The sequence below is a fragment of the Pipistrellus hanaki genome (genome assembly GCF_964339955.1).
Source record: "Pipistrellus hanaki genome assembly, chromosome: 16".
NCBI classification, from domain to species: domain Eukaryota; kingdom Metazoa; phylum Chordata; class Mammalia; order Chiroptera; family Vespertilionidae; genus Pipistrellus; species Pipistrellus hanaki.
Window position 1 is genome coordinate 29,471,444 of NC_140518.1, and position 15,119 is coordinate 29,486,562.

Consider the following 15,119-nt stretch of genomic DNA (forward strand, 5'->3'; position numbering starts at 1 on the left):
AGTGCCCTGTCGCTACCTTATGTAATGTTTTGAGACATGTATTTACATGTAATCGGTTTCCTTTTATGATCCTAAGTGTTTTGTTCTACACACTTAAAAGCATTATTCTCAGAGATACGGACCTCCCCGCACTGCCAAAGGGGCCCCTGGTGCAAAAATATTGTCAGGAACTCCTCTTTGGACATCGGGGGGTTTCCTAGACATTTGACATTTAAATTACAGTGATCATTAACTGCTTGTTAGTACTGTGACTGTGCTGTTTAGAGAAACGTAGGGAGATACACACAGATGGAAGATAAAGGAGCACGCATTCACGTCACGACCCTTTGCGGGGTAGGAGGACCTGACCTCTGCTAAATCCGGCCACCTTCAGAGGGCTCAGTGGCTCCGAGGGCAGGGCTTCTGTACAAGGCTTTGGAGGTGGTGCTCTCCGCTGGGGGAAGCCGGAAGTCACCAGTATGAGGCCAGCGGAGTCTGGTCAACCTCTCGGCAGTTCTCACTGGGTCCAGGGGTCGCTTGATCTCAGCCAAGCCGGTGTGTCCATTTCCATCTACTGGAGTCCATCCCCCCTTCTTTTTTATTTTATTTTTTATTATTAACTTCTTCATTGATTAAGGTACCACATATTTGTCCTCAACCCCCCATTCCCATCCCCCCCACTCATGCCCCCACCCCGCTATTGTCTTTGACCACTGGTTAGGCTCATATGTGTGCACATAAGTCCTTTGGTTGATCTCTCCCTTTTATCCCCACCCTCCCTCTGAGGTCCAACAGTCTGACCCATGGCTCCTTATCTCCGGGTCTGTTCTTGTTCATCAGTCTATGTTGTTCACCATCTCCCCTAGATGAGTGAGATCATGTCCTATTGGAAATATACTTATAAGAATAAAAAATGAAGCAAGCAATAATTGTTTTAATTGGCCCTCCCCAGGTGGCGCCCAGTATTTGTCCAAGAGAGCATCAGGCTGACCTTACTTAAGCTTTTTATATTTTACGTTTTAAGCGTACACTTCAGGGTGTGGGTCCTGAAAGCCTATTGTGGGCGCGAGTCATGGACCCTTACTAATGCCGCCATAGCACGCGTGGGCCAGCATGGAGCATTTTGTCTGTTTTATCGGGGAGGTTCTATTATTATCCCTGTTTTCTGGAGGAGGAACCTGAGGCCTTTCTGGGGGTGGGGTGTTAAGTAACTTGTGTAAGGTCTCAGGGCCAGCGTGTGCCTGAGCCCCCAGATCCCAGCCAAGGCAGTCTGATTCTGGGCCGGATGCATCCTAAGTGGGAGGTTACTCATGATCCTCAGACCCCCACATGGTCCATATCATCAATTACTAACCCTCCCCGCGCCCCCAACCTGACTTCCCTCCCTCAAACAGGAAGTCCTCTTCTCTTTTAACACCGGTCTCTGTTCTGACCAGTCTTGCCCGTTCCTCTCGGAGGATCATGTCCCGAGCCTGAGGCATGTCAGCTCCCCTTGGGTCGGGTAGAGGGTTATGGGTGTTTTCCAGGTTTCTTGCTGGCTCTCCCGGACTCTACCCCTGTCCTTCCTCCCCAGCTTTCTGCTTCAATACATCGCATGGCAGCAAAGGGGAATCCAGCAGGCTCCTGCTTGCCAGAGCTCCACTACGGTGTGCGTGCCAGGGGCGGCCGCGAGCATGTGCCGTCAATGAACCACCTTTTCTTTTCTGGGTTCTCCGCAGGCAAAGCTGGTCCGATATATTTGCAAGCAACGGCAGTGCAAGCTGAGCGTGGCTCCTGGTGAGAGGACCCCAGAGCTCGACAGCTACCCCCGCTTCAGTGACTGGCTGTACACCTTCAATGTGAGGCCGGAGGTGGCGCAGGTAAGCGGGCCACGGGGACTTGGGGCTGGGGCTGGGGTACGGGGTGAGTCAAGCAAAGGGACCACAATCAAACCCAAGGACGGAGGGGCAATGCTGTCTATTCTCAGAGGGGCCCCGCGCTAAACGTGGCTCTAGCCTGTGTCCTGGGTGCCACTGCTTTGTAAGTCCGACGGCCTGACCATGAGGACAGCGGCCAACATTGCCGGAAACATTGGCCGTGCGACAGACACTGTGTTCAAACGCTTTGTAGAGATAAACTCACTTAGTTCTCACGAGCCCTGTGAAAGAGCTGCTATCATTGTTGCCACTTCATCCCTGAAGAAACTCAAGCTCAGAAAGGGCTCAGTGACTTGTTTAGAACCATGCAGCTCATAAGTGATAGATTTGGTGCTTTGGAAACAAGGGTCTGAGTTGAATTTTCTCCTGTGACTGCTGTAATATACTGTTTCTCTCACTGTGTTCCCTCTTCCCACTCATCTAACCAACCTACCCTCCCACCAACTAACCAACTAACCAGCTAGTATTCATGGCAGCGTCCCTCTGAGAGGACAGCTCTCATGGGCATAAATAAATCAGTGCTTGGCAGGGGCAGTGCACCCATTCAGATCTTAAATCCCTTCCTTCTAAAAGTAAAGATGGATTCTTGCCATTGTGCTAAAGTAACATGAATTCATTGTATGTAGACACTTAAAAAAACAGGAAGAGGGAGGAAAAATCACATTCATATTTCCACCACTTAGAGGAAGTCTGTGATCATTAAGATTTTGACATTTCTTTCTAGTCTTTTCTTTAATTTTTATTACTTAAGTCCTTTCACATATTCTAGTGGGTTAGACCTGTGCAGTCTGGTGAGGTAGTCACTAGGCAGTGTGGCTGTTATTGCTTGGCACCTAGCAAGTCCACACTGAGACGAGCTATAATGTCAAAGATATGAATTCCCAGATGTGCTGAGCCGAGCTGCATTCTGAAGACTTGGTACAAAAAAAAAGAAAAAAGAAAAAAAGAAAGTAAACCACTTAATAACTTTTTAGTACATGTTAGTGACACAATTATGAATCTATTAAGTTAAAGAAAATCGTGATAAAATGAACTTTTACTTTTTAAAATGCTTCTGCTCAAAAGTGAAAATTTAAGGATGTGGCTTGCATTATATTTCTGTTGGGAAGCACTGGTTTAAACCATCCTGAATAAGCATTTTTAGATTTTTGCTCTTATCATTGGATATGCTAATCAAGTGTCCCCCATATTTTCATACGTACCAGGAAGCCCCCCTTTCTTTAAGCGGCTGCATAATGTTTGATTGAATATATGTGATGTAGTTTATCAGACAGAGGTTAATTCCAGTCGTTGATTATTATCTGTAGCACAGCGGTTAATATATTTATGAAGTTATTTGTATATTTAGGTATTTTCTCTAGGAGAGATTCCTGGACAGGAAGTGACATCAGCATAAAAGGTTCCGTTCACTGGTGGGAGATGTGGGTTCATGAGGGGCCCACAGGGGAGCTCTCAGCACCTTGCAGCTCCTGGCCTGGCCCCAGCGGCCCTCATATTTGTGGTCTAGGCCAGCCTTTAAGAAGTTGGCAGGCAGGAGGTGGCCAGTGTGAAGGTTGAGGGAAACAGCTCCGTGAGATGGAGTTTCCTTGAGCGTTGTTAAATATGCATAGTGAGCTATGTCTCTCCATCCATCTCCTTGCCCACTGACCTCCTGACAGTTTTCTGCCATACATGAAGGAGCTCCGAACAGGTACTGGCTAATCCATGATCACAGATTTAAAAACCATGAACTTGGAGATTATAGAGATTTGAATGGTTCCTTTAGCCCCAGCCCAGCCACAGCATGCACCCTCCCCTCCTCACATCCCTGAGACGGAAAGCAGTTCTTCTCACAACTCACAGTTGAGGACACCGGGGCCCTCAAGGGCAGTGACTCGCCCAGCATCTCATCGCCATCCACCCTGCTTGTCAGACGAGGACCACTGGGTTTAGAGAGACTGCTGGCTCTCCGAGGGTCCCGGAGCTCATCGCAGGGACAGGTCAGGCCCAGGCCTGCTGGACGCCTTCTAACTCCTCGTCTTGGGCCTAAGCAAGACATCTTTGGCAGGTGACATAGCTCCTTGAAGGGGTTCCTTGGATTTCCAGAGATGCAAAGTGTGCAGGAGACTCAGGGGTGCCCAGGGCAGAAGCCAGCACTAGCATGGGAGGCCAGCGTCAGGGGCTGTTTGGCCCCTGGAGAGCCCTGTGGCGGCGGCCGGGACAGGGGTCCTCCCGTCAGACCCAGAGGCATAGCGGGTACTGAGTCAGGTGATGTTTGCGTCACCAGGTCATGAGTGATGCGTCGGAGCTGGGTGGTGAGGGGCAAGCTCCTTTGTATGCAGGGGTCCGGCAGGCAGGAGAGCCCCAAAGCCGCATGTGGTTTGGGAGCCACTACGTTCTCCGGCGTGGAGGACTAGGGCGACTGCGCAGAGAGCTCTGAGGGTTATGGGGAGATCGGAGTGATTAGGGATCATCTCCAGCTTCCCAGTGACTTCTCCAGTGACCTGGAGATCATGAGGCGGCTCGGAAACGAACATGTTTCAAGCAGAGCTCTTGCTTTTTCCCTTCCGTACGTAGAGGCATGTCGACTGGAGCTAGGCTAAGCGCCTGCCTCCCACCCCCTGTGTGTTCCAAAGGCCACACGAGGGCATCCTCGCCAGTGGGAGGGTGTGGGGAGCAGGAGGAGGGTGGGCCCAGGTGCCTGGGGGCAGCCAGCAGCTTCTGCCTGGGCTTCAGGAGCCACAGGAGCCATGGCCTGGTGCCACACCATCTTCCCCGAACAACCTCTCCAGACCCTTTTCTAAAAGATGCTCTGCATCTTCCCCTCACATCGCACATGGGTCTTGGGCCCCGGGCCAGACCATTGTCAAGGCTGGGAAAAGGGCTGTTTCCTTTAGTCATCCCAGCCCCTGTTAGTGGGGAGGGGGCAGGCTGCCTTTGCTGGGTTCTGCTCCTTGCACGTGCTGCTCCTTGCACCTGTCTGGGAGCGCAGCACTGGGGCCCAGGGTTCGAGGGCTCCCCGGGTACACACACCAGGTGTGGTTCTATTTTTTTAATGCAAACAGTGGACTCTGACTGACACCCACCCCACCCCACCTACCAACCCTAGGCCCTGATGGAGCCTATGTGTTGTCAGTAAAAATTGATTCCAGCTGAAACCGGTTTGGCTCAGTGGATAGAGTGTCGGTCTGCGGACTGAAGGATCCTGGGTTCGATTCCGATCAAGGGCATGTACCTTGGTTGCGGGAACATCCCCAATAGGGGTTATGCAAGAGGCAGCTGATCGATGATTCTCTCTCATCGATGTTTCTAACTCTCTATCCCTCTCTCTTCCTCTCTGTAAAAAATCAATAAAATATATATATTTTTTAAAATTGATTCCACCCATCCAAGATGGATGCAGATTTCAGAAACCAGCGTTCCAAACAGCATGAAAACCCAGGCCTTTCCAAAGTTGACCTCAGAGCTGGAATCCTTGGACTTCTGAGCAGAAGCCTACACCACTGTTTATTTTCTTAAATAACCACTTTGTTTTGGGAAAGTCCTAGGTTTATAGGAAGGCTGCAGAGAGTCCGGTTCCCATATAAACCCTTCACCCACTTTCCCGTCATCAGCATCATGCCCTCCCACTGTATACTTGTCAACGCTAAGAAAACAGCGCTGATACATGACTGTTTACTAAGCTCTAAAATCTATTTGGATTTCACCAAGTTTTTCCAATCTAGGGCACCACGTGGTTTCCTATTGATGTATAAATAGGTATGTAAATATTGGTTTCCTTTTTTTTGTTAGAGTTGCTAAAATGGGATCAAAGAATATAGATCCTTGTGCCGTTTTTTAGTCTTAATCTCATCTTTCCGTTAGCCCGTGCACATCCATCTCATTAGAGCGACTTCTCCAAGCTTATCCCAGGGATGACTGTGTTTGAGGAGTGCCCACCTGTGCACGCAGAGGCACACATAGACGGTCTGGCCTGTGCCCAGGAAAGGCTGGGTGCCCAGCAGCACGGCCCCTGGCCGTGGGGGAGCCCTTGGCAAGTGTTTGCTGCGGAAGGAGTTACGGAAAGTTGCCATAGAATGGAGGTGGGAGATATCAGGCTTTCAAACAGGGTCTCTTGCCCAGCCGGCATGGCTCAGTGGTTGGGTGTCGACCTATGAACAAGAGGGTCACGGTTCCGTTCCCGGTCAGGGCACACGCCTGGGTTGTGGGCTCAATCCCCAGTGTGGGGCGTGCAGGAGGCAGCTGATCAGTGATTCTCTCTCATCATTGGTGTTTCTGTCTCTCTTTGTCTCTCTCTCTCTCCCCTTCTCCCTTCCTCTCTGAAATCAATACAAATATATTTATTTAAGAGACAAAACAGGGCTTCTTATCTCTCTGTCCTTTTTTTGTTTGTTTTGGGAGGGGAAGGGATCCAAACCTACGAAGTCTGACAGTTTTGTTTTGCCCCAGTTCTTGGTGCTGAAGCGCCTCAGAACTGGTGTGGCCGGGACTCAGTGATCTGCCCCAGGGCTGCGCCCCAGGTGCCTCTGGGGCTGGGCTTCGTGAGGTGGGATTTATCCCCTCGGCCTCGTTGATGAGTTCTCTGCCATCTCGACCCTCCATGGCTTCCTGACCGGGGCCCTGATTTCTCTCTGGCAAATATACTCATCGTACATGCGTGTAGCCAGATGTGTGTGTGTAATCTCCTTCTTCCTTTTTAGCATCGCCCTCCTGGGGTCCGCTTCTCCAGGGTTATCTAAATATTATTTCAGCTTTTGGCTTTAGGTTGTGGCCATTGGTTTGTGGTCACAAAGTTTCCAGGAAATAATGCCTTTCTGCTGGGTGAGGAGAGGGGACAGACATGGACGTGGCCGTGGGACGGTGGTTGTTTGCCAGTGTCTGGGTGGATGCAGACGCTCTGCCTACATGCTTGATCCTCCCCCGACTCCCCCCCCCCCCCAGTCATATCTCAGCTCCAACGCTGGCGGCGGGGCCTCTGACACGCATGGCCTTTGATTCCTGTTTCATTCCCTCTTCCGGATGCTGGAGGCAGATGACTTGTGAGGTGCCTTTCTGTGTGTACCCAGCTATCAGACCTTGGCCAAGTGACACTGTCCAGTAGACCTCTCTGTGATGACAGAAACGCTCCATACTGTTCTGTCCAACGTGGGAGCCATGGAGCACTTGAAATGTGCATAGTGTGACTGAGAAGCTGAAATTTAAGTTTCATCCTAATGGATTTTAATTTAGATAGTCGTATGGCTATTGTAGTATGGGGCAGTGCGGGTCTGAAGCCTACCCCGGTGAGGCCCCGTGCAAAAGACACCCTCCCTGGTCCCAGGAGCTCAGCTACTCAGAGCTGGCACCGAGAGCCCTGACCGAAGCTGGCCTGGGGTCTGTGGGATGTGGCGGCGAACGCGGTCTGGGAAGGTCAGAGAAGGGCCAAGAGCTAGCCAGGCCAGAAGGGAAGAGCACGCCACACAGAGGGAACAGTACCTGCAAAGACCCTGCGGTCTGAGAGCTGGTGCCGACCTCACAGGAAGGGTTTGAAAAGGCCTGGTCTGGGGGAGGCTGGTGAGGTCAGAGGTGGGTTCGTGGAAAGTGCCGGGGTTGGGGTTCTATCTGGGCTGTCACTAACATGTGTGTGTGAGAGAGAGACAGGCCAGGTAGGGTTGTTTTAAGGAAAACCGAACTCCCAGGAGTGAGAAGGCTGGATGTGCCATGGGGTAGGAGAGGGTGCAGGGATGAGGATCGCTCGCATGGAGGGGCGGAAGGTAGGGCTCCTCCCTCCTAGACATCCGGGCACACACGGACTGTTCCCACCACCACCACCTCCTTCCACAGGTTAGAAACTCCACCTCACAGCTTCGTGTTCTGGCTGCAGCTGGGGAAATGATTTCAGAGCCTGCTGGCACGGGGCCATCTGTTTCTTTAGCCATTTCCCCGTTGGAAGTTGTTAAAGGAAGTGGCAGGCGCTGGCTGGGATCAGTCCTGGCAGGCGAAGGTGGGAGGTGGGCGCTGCCTCGGCCGGAGTCCGGCCAGAGCCGCTGCGGCCCCGAGTCAGCTCACACTGGCGGGGCTTTCTCGAACAGAAGATGGACGTGGGTCCGGTAAGGCGTTTTCGTTGTGGTCCTGCCTGGGCAGGTTTCTCTTTCTCCTTTTGCCTATCCTTGCTTCCCATGTTTAAACCTGGCTTTCCTTGGGGGTGCGGAAGCATTCTCCCCACAACCTCTGCCACCGTCTCGGTTTCCCATTGTCTGGGGGGAGGGGTCATCGCTGTGCCCCCCACTGCCCCCCCCCCCCATCCAGGGTAGGCTGTAAGAAGCAGGAGGCTGTGTACGATTAAACCAGAAAAATGAGCTGGGATTTGAACCCTGCTGCCTCACTCCTAGCCTCTCCTCCCCACCCCCTTCCTCTCGTCCCACCCTCTCCCCTGGGGAGCCAGAGCCGGGCTTGTGGCCGCCTGGCTCTCTGGCAGCTGGGAGCCTCCTCAGAATGCGGCACGTGCCCTGGGGGTCCGCACTTGGGGGCTAACTTGGTACCAAGGAATGGAGATCTCAGTACCTCCCCGCCTAGGAAGGGAGAGGAGGCCTGGGCCGGGGACGGGCATGCTGGTGTCACCCATCCAGCCAGGAGAAGATCTGAGGGTGGGCTATGGAAGGAAGGAGGCAAACTGCGAGGTGGCGTATACCGTCCTGTGTAACCCTTGTCCCTGGGGTGGGGGTGGGAAGATACTCTGATCCTCATTATATGGCTCAGCAGACTGATGCTCAGAGAGGTTGAGTGACCTGCTGGCATCACACAGCTAGCTGATAGCGGGGGTGGGGTTCAAACTCACATCCTTGTGACTCCAAGCCAGGCTTACCTTCCTACATGGTTTTGTCATCTGACATCTTACCAGAACAGCCTAGCCTGGCTGTGCACAGTTGTATAATTGAATTGAGCTTTCTCTCAATCTCCCCTTCCCCTCCTCATCCTCGCTTCCTTCCCCCCTTCCCCTAATTCTTCCTTTCTCTCTCTCTTCCTCCCTCTGTCCTTTGTTTCCTCACTCCCCTCCTTCCTTCAAGTCTATTCTATGCCGATTGAAAACTTGTCTTAGACCCGATTCATTATCACAGGGGATTAATTATGAACAAATTACAGTCCGCCCTGGGGGATAACACATCTGCAGACAACCACAATGCGAAGGGGACTGACTGGCCCTGAGGGAGGGAAGGATGAGAGAGGGACAGAGCGGAGGGCCGGTCCTGTTTTCCCCTATCGGTCCGGTCGTGCGCTCCCTCAGCGAGTGTATTCACCGCCTATTGTGTGCCAGGTGCTATTCTAGGCGCCGCACCTGAGTTCCTGTCCCCACGGAACTTGCGTACGTCACTCTTTCCGATGAATGAACTGATGTCACTTTCTGATCCCGAGCCAACGTGTCTGTTTTAAGCGTTGAGAGTAGGGGTGCCCCTGGTGACTAGAAATCTGGAAAATCACGAGCTTGGCCCTGTACAGGCTGGCGCTTACAGAGTAGGTGTTCTTGTTGGATGACCGAGCTTATCCAGAGTCTGGTGTCTTGGGCCCACGTGGTCCCAGGAGCTCTCATCTGGGATTGCAGAGGCTGACTTGCAAGGGCCCCTTGGGGAGGTCTTTGGCTGCTGCTGACCTGCTGAGGCCTAGGGTTCCCGAGCTGCCTCTGGGTTGCATTGAGCAAGACAGTGTGTTGGAGCCCTGCTGTGAGATGGTTTTGGCTTGGTGTGCACCTGAACCTCCTCTGGGACCACCCAGCTCCTGGGCTGTCGGCTCGTGTCTGTCCCTTCTCCTCCAGGGAATGCCTGCCTCGAAGGCAAGATTGCTCTAGAACAGCTAGATATTGGGAAATATGTGTGTCAACACCACGCCGTTTTAATTATTATAAAGCAAAAGTCTCCTTTCTCATTACCCTTCTTAAAAAAAAAAAAAAAATCAACATGTACATTTCACCGGCCCTTGCTTCTAGCTGTGTCCCTTTGGGCAGGCAGCGAGATTGGAAAACAAGACAGTTTCAGAGCTTGGCCCCTGGGGTTACCCCAGAACCTGGTGTGGGGAGGCAGACGAAACCTCACCTTTGCCACTTGCCGGTGACGTGATCGTGGACAAATGCCTGGCCTCTCTGACCGAGCCTGTTGACTCATCTGTCAGTTGCTCTAGGGAGAAACTGAGGAGTCATTTCTGAATCCTTCTGTTTCCTCAGCCCCCACATTCCATTGACTGGCAAATCCCATAAACTCTATTTCCAAATAGACACTGAGTGGCCAGATTATTATGGTCTCTGAACGCATAATAATCTGGCCTCTCAGTGTATATCCTATATAATAAAAGGATAATATGCAAATTATCCCCTCAAGCAGGCAGGCCGGCTAACTGCCCATGGCCCCTCCCCCTGGCCAGGCTGGCCAGACCCCACCTATGCACAAATTCATGCACTGGGCCAATAATATATATACACACACTCTGAGTGGCCAGATTATTATGCATTCAGAGATTATAACAAACTGGCCACTCAGTGTATATCCCAAGTCTGTGCCTTTTTTTTTTTTTTTTTTTTTTTTTTACCACTGCCACTCCCCTAACCATCGCTACTGCATGGACTTATGCAATAGCACCTACACCACTCTGTGTATCGACTTTTGCCCTCCCCTTTATTCATTTTTCATGAGCCAAATCCAATCACCATCTTGTTTTCTAGTGTCTTGTTGCATTCAGCATAAAATTATGCGTGCACACACATACACCCCGATTACCTTCAAAACCCTGACGTATTTGGCATCTGCCTCCTTCCATGCCGTCTCTTTCCCTCCTCTCTCCTCCCCTCATGTGAGGACAAGTAAAATTGTTTCCTGTCATAACCCAGGGCCTTTGTATGTTCTTTTCCCTCTGCCTGGAAACTTCCATACCCTCACAGCTGGCACCTTCTACCTCTGACAGGAACCCGTTTCCTGAGTGCAGTTGGCCCTGATGTTCAGACCCTCTACCGTGCTCCAAAGGTTAGGCCAACTGGAGTTCTCCATCTTCCTAGCCCTAGGATTGGTTCTGATATGAGCACATGACCAAAGCAAAGCCAATCAGGGCCTTCCCTGTTATTTTTCAGCTGTAGTTCTAGGGAAGAAGCTCTCCCTAACCCTAGTCCTGCTGATAGAAGAAGCATGCACAAATACACACACTTTCTCTCTGATAGCAGTAATAGTTGGCAGTGCAGCACCCACCTCAACCCTCCCCACAGCTCTCCATGGGGATGGGTCACCTGGCTCTCCCCTGGGGGTTCAAGGGTGACATTGTGCCCCGTTTCCCGAGGGGAAGGCCCTCAGGCTGCTGTAACAAAAATACCACAGACTGGAGGGCTGATAAACAACAGAAATGTATTTCTCACAGTTCTGAGGGCTGAGAAGTTCAAGACCAAGGTGCCAGCAGAGTTGATGTGTGGTGTTGGCCTACTTCCTGGAGTAGAGAAGGCCATCTTCCTGCTGTGTTTTCACGTGGTGGAAGGGGCCAGGCCGCTCTCAGAGTTTTTTCCCAGAGCACTAATCCCGTTCACTAGGGCTGCACCCTCATGACCTAACCACCTGCCAGAGGCCCGTCTTCAAATATCATCACATTGGGATTAGCTTTCAGCACGTGAATTCTGGAGACACAGAAACGTTTAGTCCACAGCAGAAGGCAATGCTCTTATCCCCCGTACAAAAGAGATAGAAAATAAGAGACCGAGCCTAAACCATTTGGCTCAGTGGATAGAGCGTCAGCCTGTGGACTGAAGGGTCCCGGGTTTGGTTCCGGTCAAGGGCATGTACCTTGGAAACAGTTGATAGATGTTTCTCTCTCATTGATGTTTCTGGCTCTCTCTCTCTCTCCCTTCCTGTCTGTAAAAAAATCAATAAAATATATTATTTAAAATAAAAAAAAAAAAAAAGGAAAAAGAAAATAAGTGACCAAGATTCTCTAGACAGTAAGTGGTAGAGCCAGGATTCCTATCCAGGAAGTCTGGCTACAAAGTTGGGGTCATGAACACACACACACACACACACACACACACACTCTTAATTTAAGTTCTCACAGCACCACGTTGCACATTCCCTCTGTGGTGCCTGAGCATCTTTTCTTGTTTTTAAAATTTTATTTTCAGGTGACATTTTGTAAATCTGATTACAAAAGTTCTTTGTAGGAGAATTTGAAAATATAAAAGTTAAAAAAAAAAAATTCCCCATAACCCTTCCGGCCACTGTTAGCTCCTGAACCTTGTACGTTGCTCTTTCGTTTACATAGAGTAAAATCCACTGTTTTGTGTAAAATACAGTTCACGAGCTTTGATAGCCAGGAGTTTGTACGGCTCTTCCCGTGGGTGTCCACACCACCCAGTCCCAAACGTGTGAGAGCAGCAGGGGCATGGGGGCAGTGACAGGTCATGTGGGGGTGGGGGTTCCCAGATGACTCACTGGGAGGAGGGAGATGACCCTCCTGCTCCTGGTTGACTCAGGTCAGGCTTTTTGGAGGGGGGCCGTGGGGCAGGGAAAACCCTCTCTGTTTGTGGCCCGGTAACCCGGGCGCCTGGGCCCCCGGCCCCCTGCAGCGAGGCCGTTCGGAGCCTGCGTGTCTTGCAGCAGCACCTGCTCTGGGAGGTATGTGCTGACTCCCCAGCTCCCAGGCACAGACTATTTTTGGCTGCAGTGACTGTCCACTACAGTCATGACAACAAAAACTCTCCCTGCCTCGTCCTTCCCCGGGACACCACCGCACAGGGGCCAGGGCTGCCGAGGACCCCGGGCTCCGGCCCCGCGCCATGCACTGCCTGTGGAGCTGGGTGACGGCCAAGACTTTGAGGGGCACGGCCCCGCCGCCCGTGGTGCTACAGGAAGCACGAGGCCTGGACCGGCCTGGGCCGGAGGGCTGCGAGGTAGGCGCAGGGGCCTGGGATCCAGCTTTCCTGGGAGTGCCTGGGACGGGTGTATTTGCCTGCGCTCCGAGCCTTCGCTTTGCTAACGATAGAGCACGCCTGGAGGAGTCTGCCTGTTGGGGTAGAATGTGACTTCCATTTCAATGTTTCATCCCCTGTCTTGTGGTCAGGCGGCTGAGGAACTGGCAGAATCTTCCCAAAATAGATCTCCCCCATCCTTCTAGTGAATATTTTTTTTTGCTTGTTCTTGCTTTTGGTTTGAAGAGGGCATTGCATTTGTTTCCAGCCTCGTTCTGCAGGAGCTTAAGACACTGAGGTTGTCCAAGCCCGCCCAGCCCGGCCTCTCAGGGCTTCTGGTCAACCAGGCCAGGGAGGCCACACTGTGTAGAGGCCTGAGTGCTAACTCCAGCGTTAACACGGACCCGGGCCCCATCCAGGCCTCATCGCTCACTGGCCGTACCTTAAGTGAGTGACTTAGTCTCTCTGACCCTCACTTTCCTCAGCTCTCACTTTCCTTAGCGACCAAGCCGTGTGCCCAGGCCCCTTCACGGGTCGCGGTAGTACCTGTGGTTGTTATTTTTGTGCCTAGACTGGTTGTGAAAAGAGGAAGTGTGTCGAGAAGCAGAGTAAGAATCAGCGTGCCACAGCCCTGGGTGGGCCTTGGCCTTGCCTCGGAACCTGGGTGTTTGGGTGTAGCTGGTGATGCGGGGCTTGCTTCTTCTTTTTAAAAAGAAGAAAAGTGTCACCCACGAGGGCATGGGTAGGCAAGGCCATGGAGATGAGGATTTCTGCCCACCCACCACCTTTTGAGTCAACAACACAGTGCCAGGCTCTGGGTGGGGTCACAAGCCCAGAGCGCCATCGATTCTGGATCCCATAGGGCTCCGGGCCCACGTGGCTTTGCATCCCTGGGACCAGTGCCTTTGGAGGTGATTCTCAGGGAGAGCCTCAGGGAGGTCTTCCCGTTGGCTCCCCTGTTCGAGCAGCTCAGGAAACCTGGCAGAATAAAACCTTCACCTGCGGATAAGGAATGCCCACTCTGGGAGACGGTGAGCTCTCCGGGGGTGGGATGTATCCTGGTGCGGGTCACTGGCAGGGCCTGGTTCTGGCGCTATTGTTCTGGGTGACCAGGCAGGTCCCCTCCCTCTCTGAACCTCGGTGTCCTCCTCTGGGAAAGTGAGTGTTGGACTCGATTGTCTCTAAGGTCCCTTCGGACTCTGCCTCTGACCTTGGCAGAGGAAGGGTTTCTCCCCGTTAGCTCATGAATACCCATTGGCTCCTTTCATGCCCTTAGACCCTCGTGACTCTGGCGATGGCCCTCCCAAAGCTCCATGGGGCTCTCATTGCTGCTGTGAGGCAGGAATAGTCATAGAAGTTTCTGGAAAACCACAGAGAGGGGCTGTCCACCCTCAGGAGCTCCCTGTTCCGGGGGACCTGCCTGGGTGGGGTAGCTGTGGTATAATGAGGTCCCTGTCCTCAGGTGGGAGCAGTCTGGGTCTCAGGTCTCCAGCTCTGGACTCACTTCCTGTGGCTCCGTGAATCCCCCACCTGGACAGACAGACAGCCCAAAGGACAGACCACACGCTGAACACCGGGACATGCCCCTCTGGTGGATGGGTCTGTGATTGGGCTCCTGGCCCCAAGGGGAGCCCTCCAGACCCCGATGCTGCGGCCAGGCATGTGCCAGGGCCCTAAGCGAAGCTGCTGTACCTGAGGCCCTGAGGCCCGGCTCCGCACTCTCGGGCTGAGCTCAGAGGTCTCGCTCTGTGGATATGGAGGAGGCAGGAGAGGGAAGCAGGGGAGGGAGACAGAGTCGGCTTGTCCCGGAATCCTCTCTTTAACGGTGTGTTTGAATAGGGGATAATCAGAAAGGGGGGCATTTGGGGACCAGCAAGCCACAAAGATGGCTATAAAGTGGCCACACCCAAGGCCCCTGTTTATTTCTGTCAGGGCCTTTACCCTCGGGTGAGCTGAGTTCCCCCACGGTGACACACATTTCAAGCCCAACCCCGTCCCCTGCACCCTCTGCCGAGGATTATGGGGCCTCCCAGTTTAGGGCTCCTGTCCCAGGCAGTTCCTCACGGCTCCCCCTCTCCCTCTCAGGAGTGTCCCTGTTGGGATGGCACAGTACCCCTCCCCCTCCCTCGGGAGCACCCAACGCCGGCTGGCCTGTGTCCCCACTACCACCGTGCTCGTCCTCCTCTCAACGGCTGCGTCACCCAGGGGCACAGTGTTGGGGGGGGGGGGGCGGGAGGGGTGCTGCAGGTCTGGGGAGCCCCCTGCCCCCCACCCCACTCCACTCACACAGCCGTGACCCCTCCACATCGCCCTGCTTGTGCAAGGAAGAGGGACTTTCC

At 52.8% G+C, this 15,119-nt stretch overlaps 1 protein-coding gene across 1 annotated transcript in view; it reads left to right on the forward strand.

Moving 5' to 3' along the window:
• Positions 1-15,119, forward strand: part of KSR1 (kinase suppressor of ras 1) — a 145,456-nt gene that overhangs the window by 84,513 nt on the left and 45,824 nt on the right. The window contains exon 2 of the mRNA XM_084862753.1: positions 1,698-1,838. Coding sequence (XP_084718879.1) covers positions 1,698-1,838 — 141 coding nt within the window. The remainder of the gene's footprint in view (positions 1-1,697; positions 1,839-15,119) is intronic.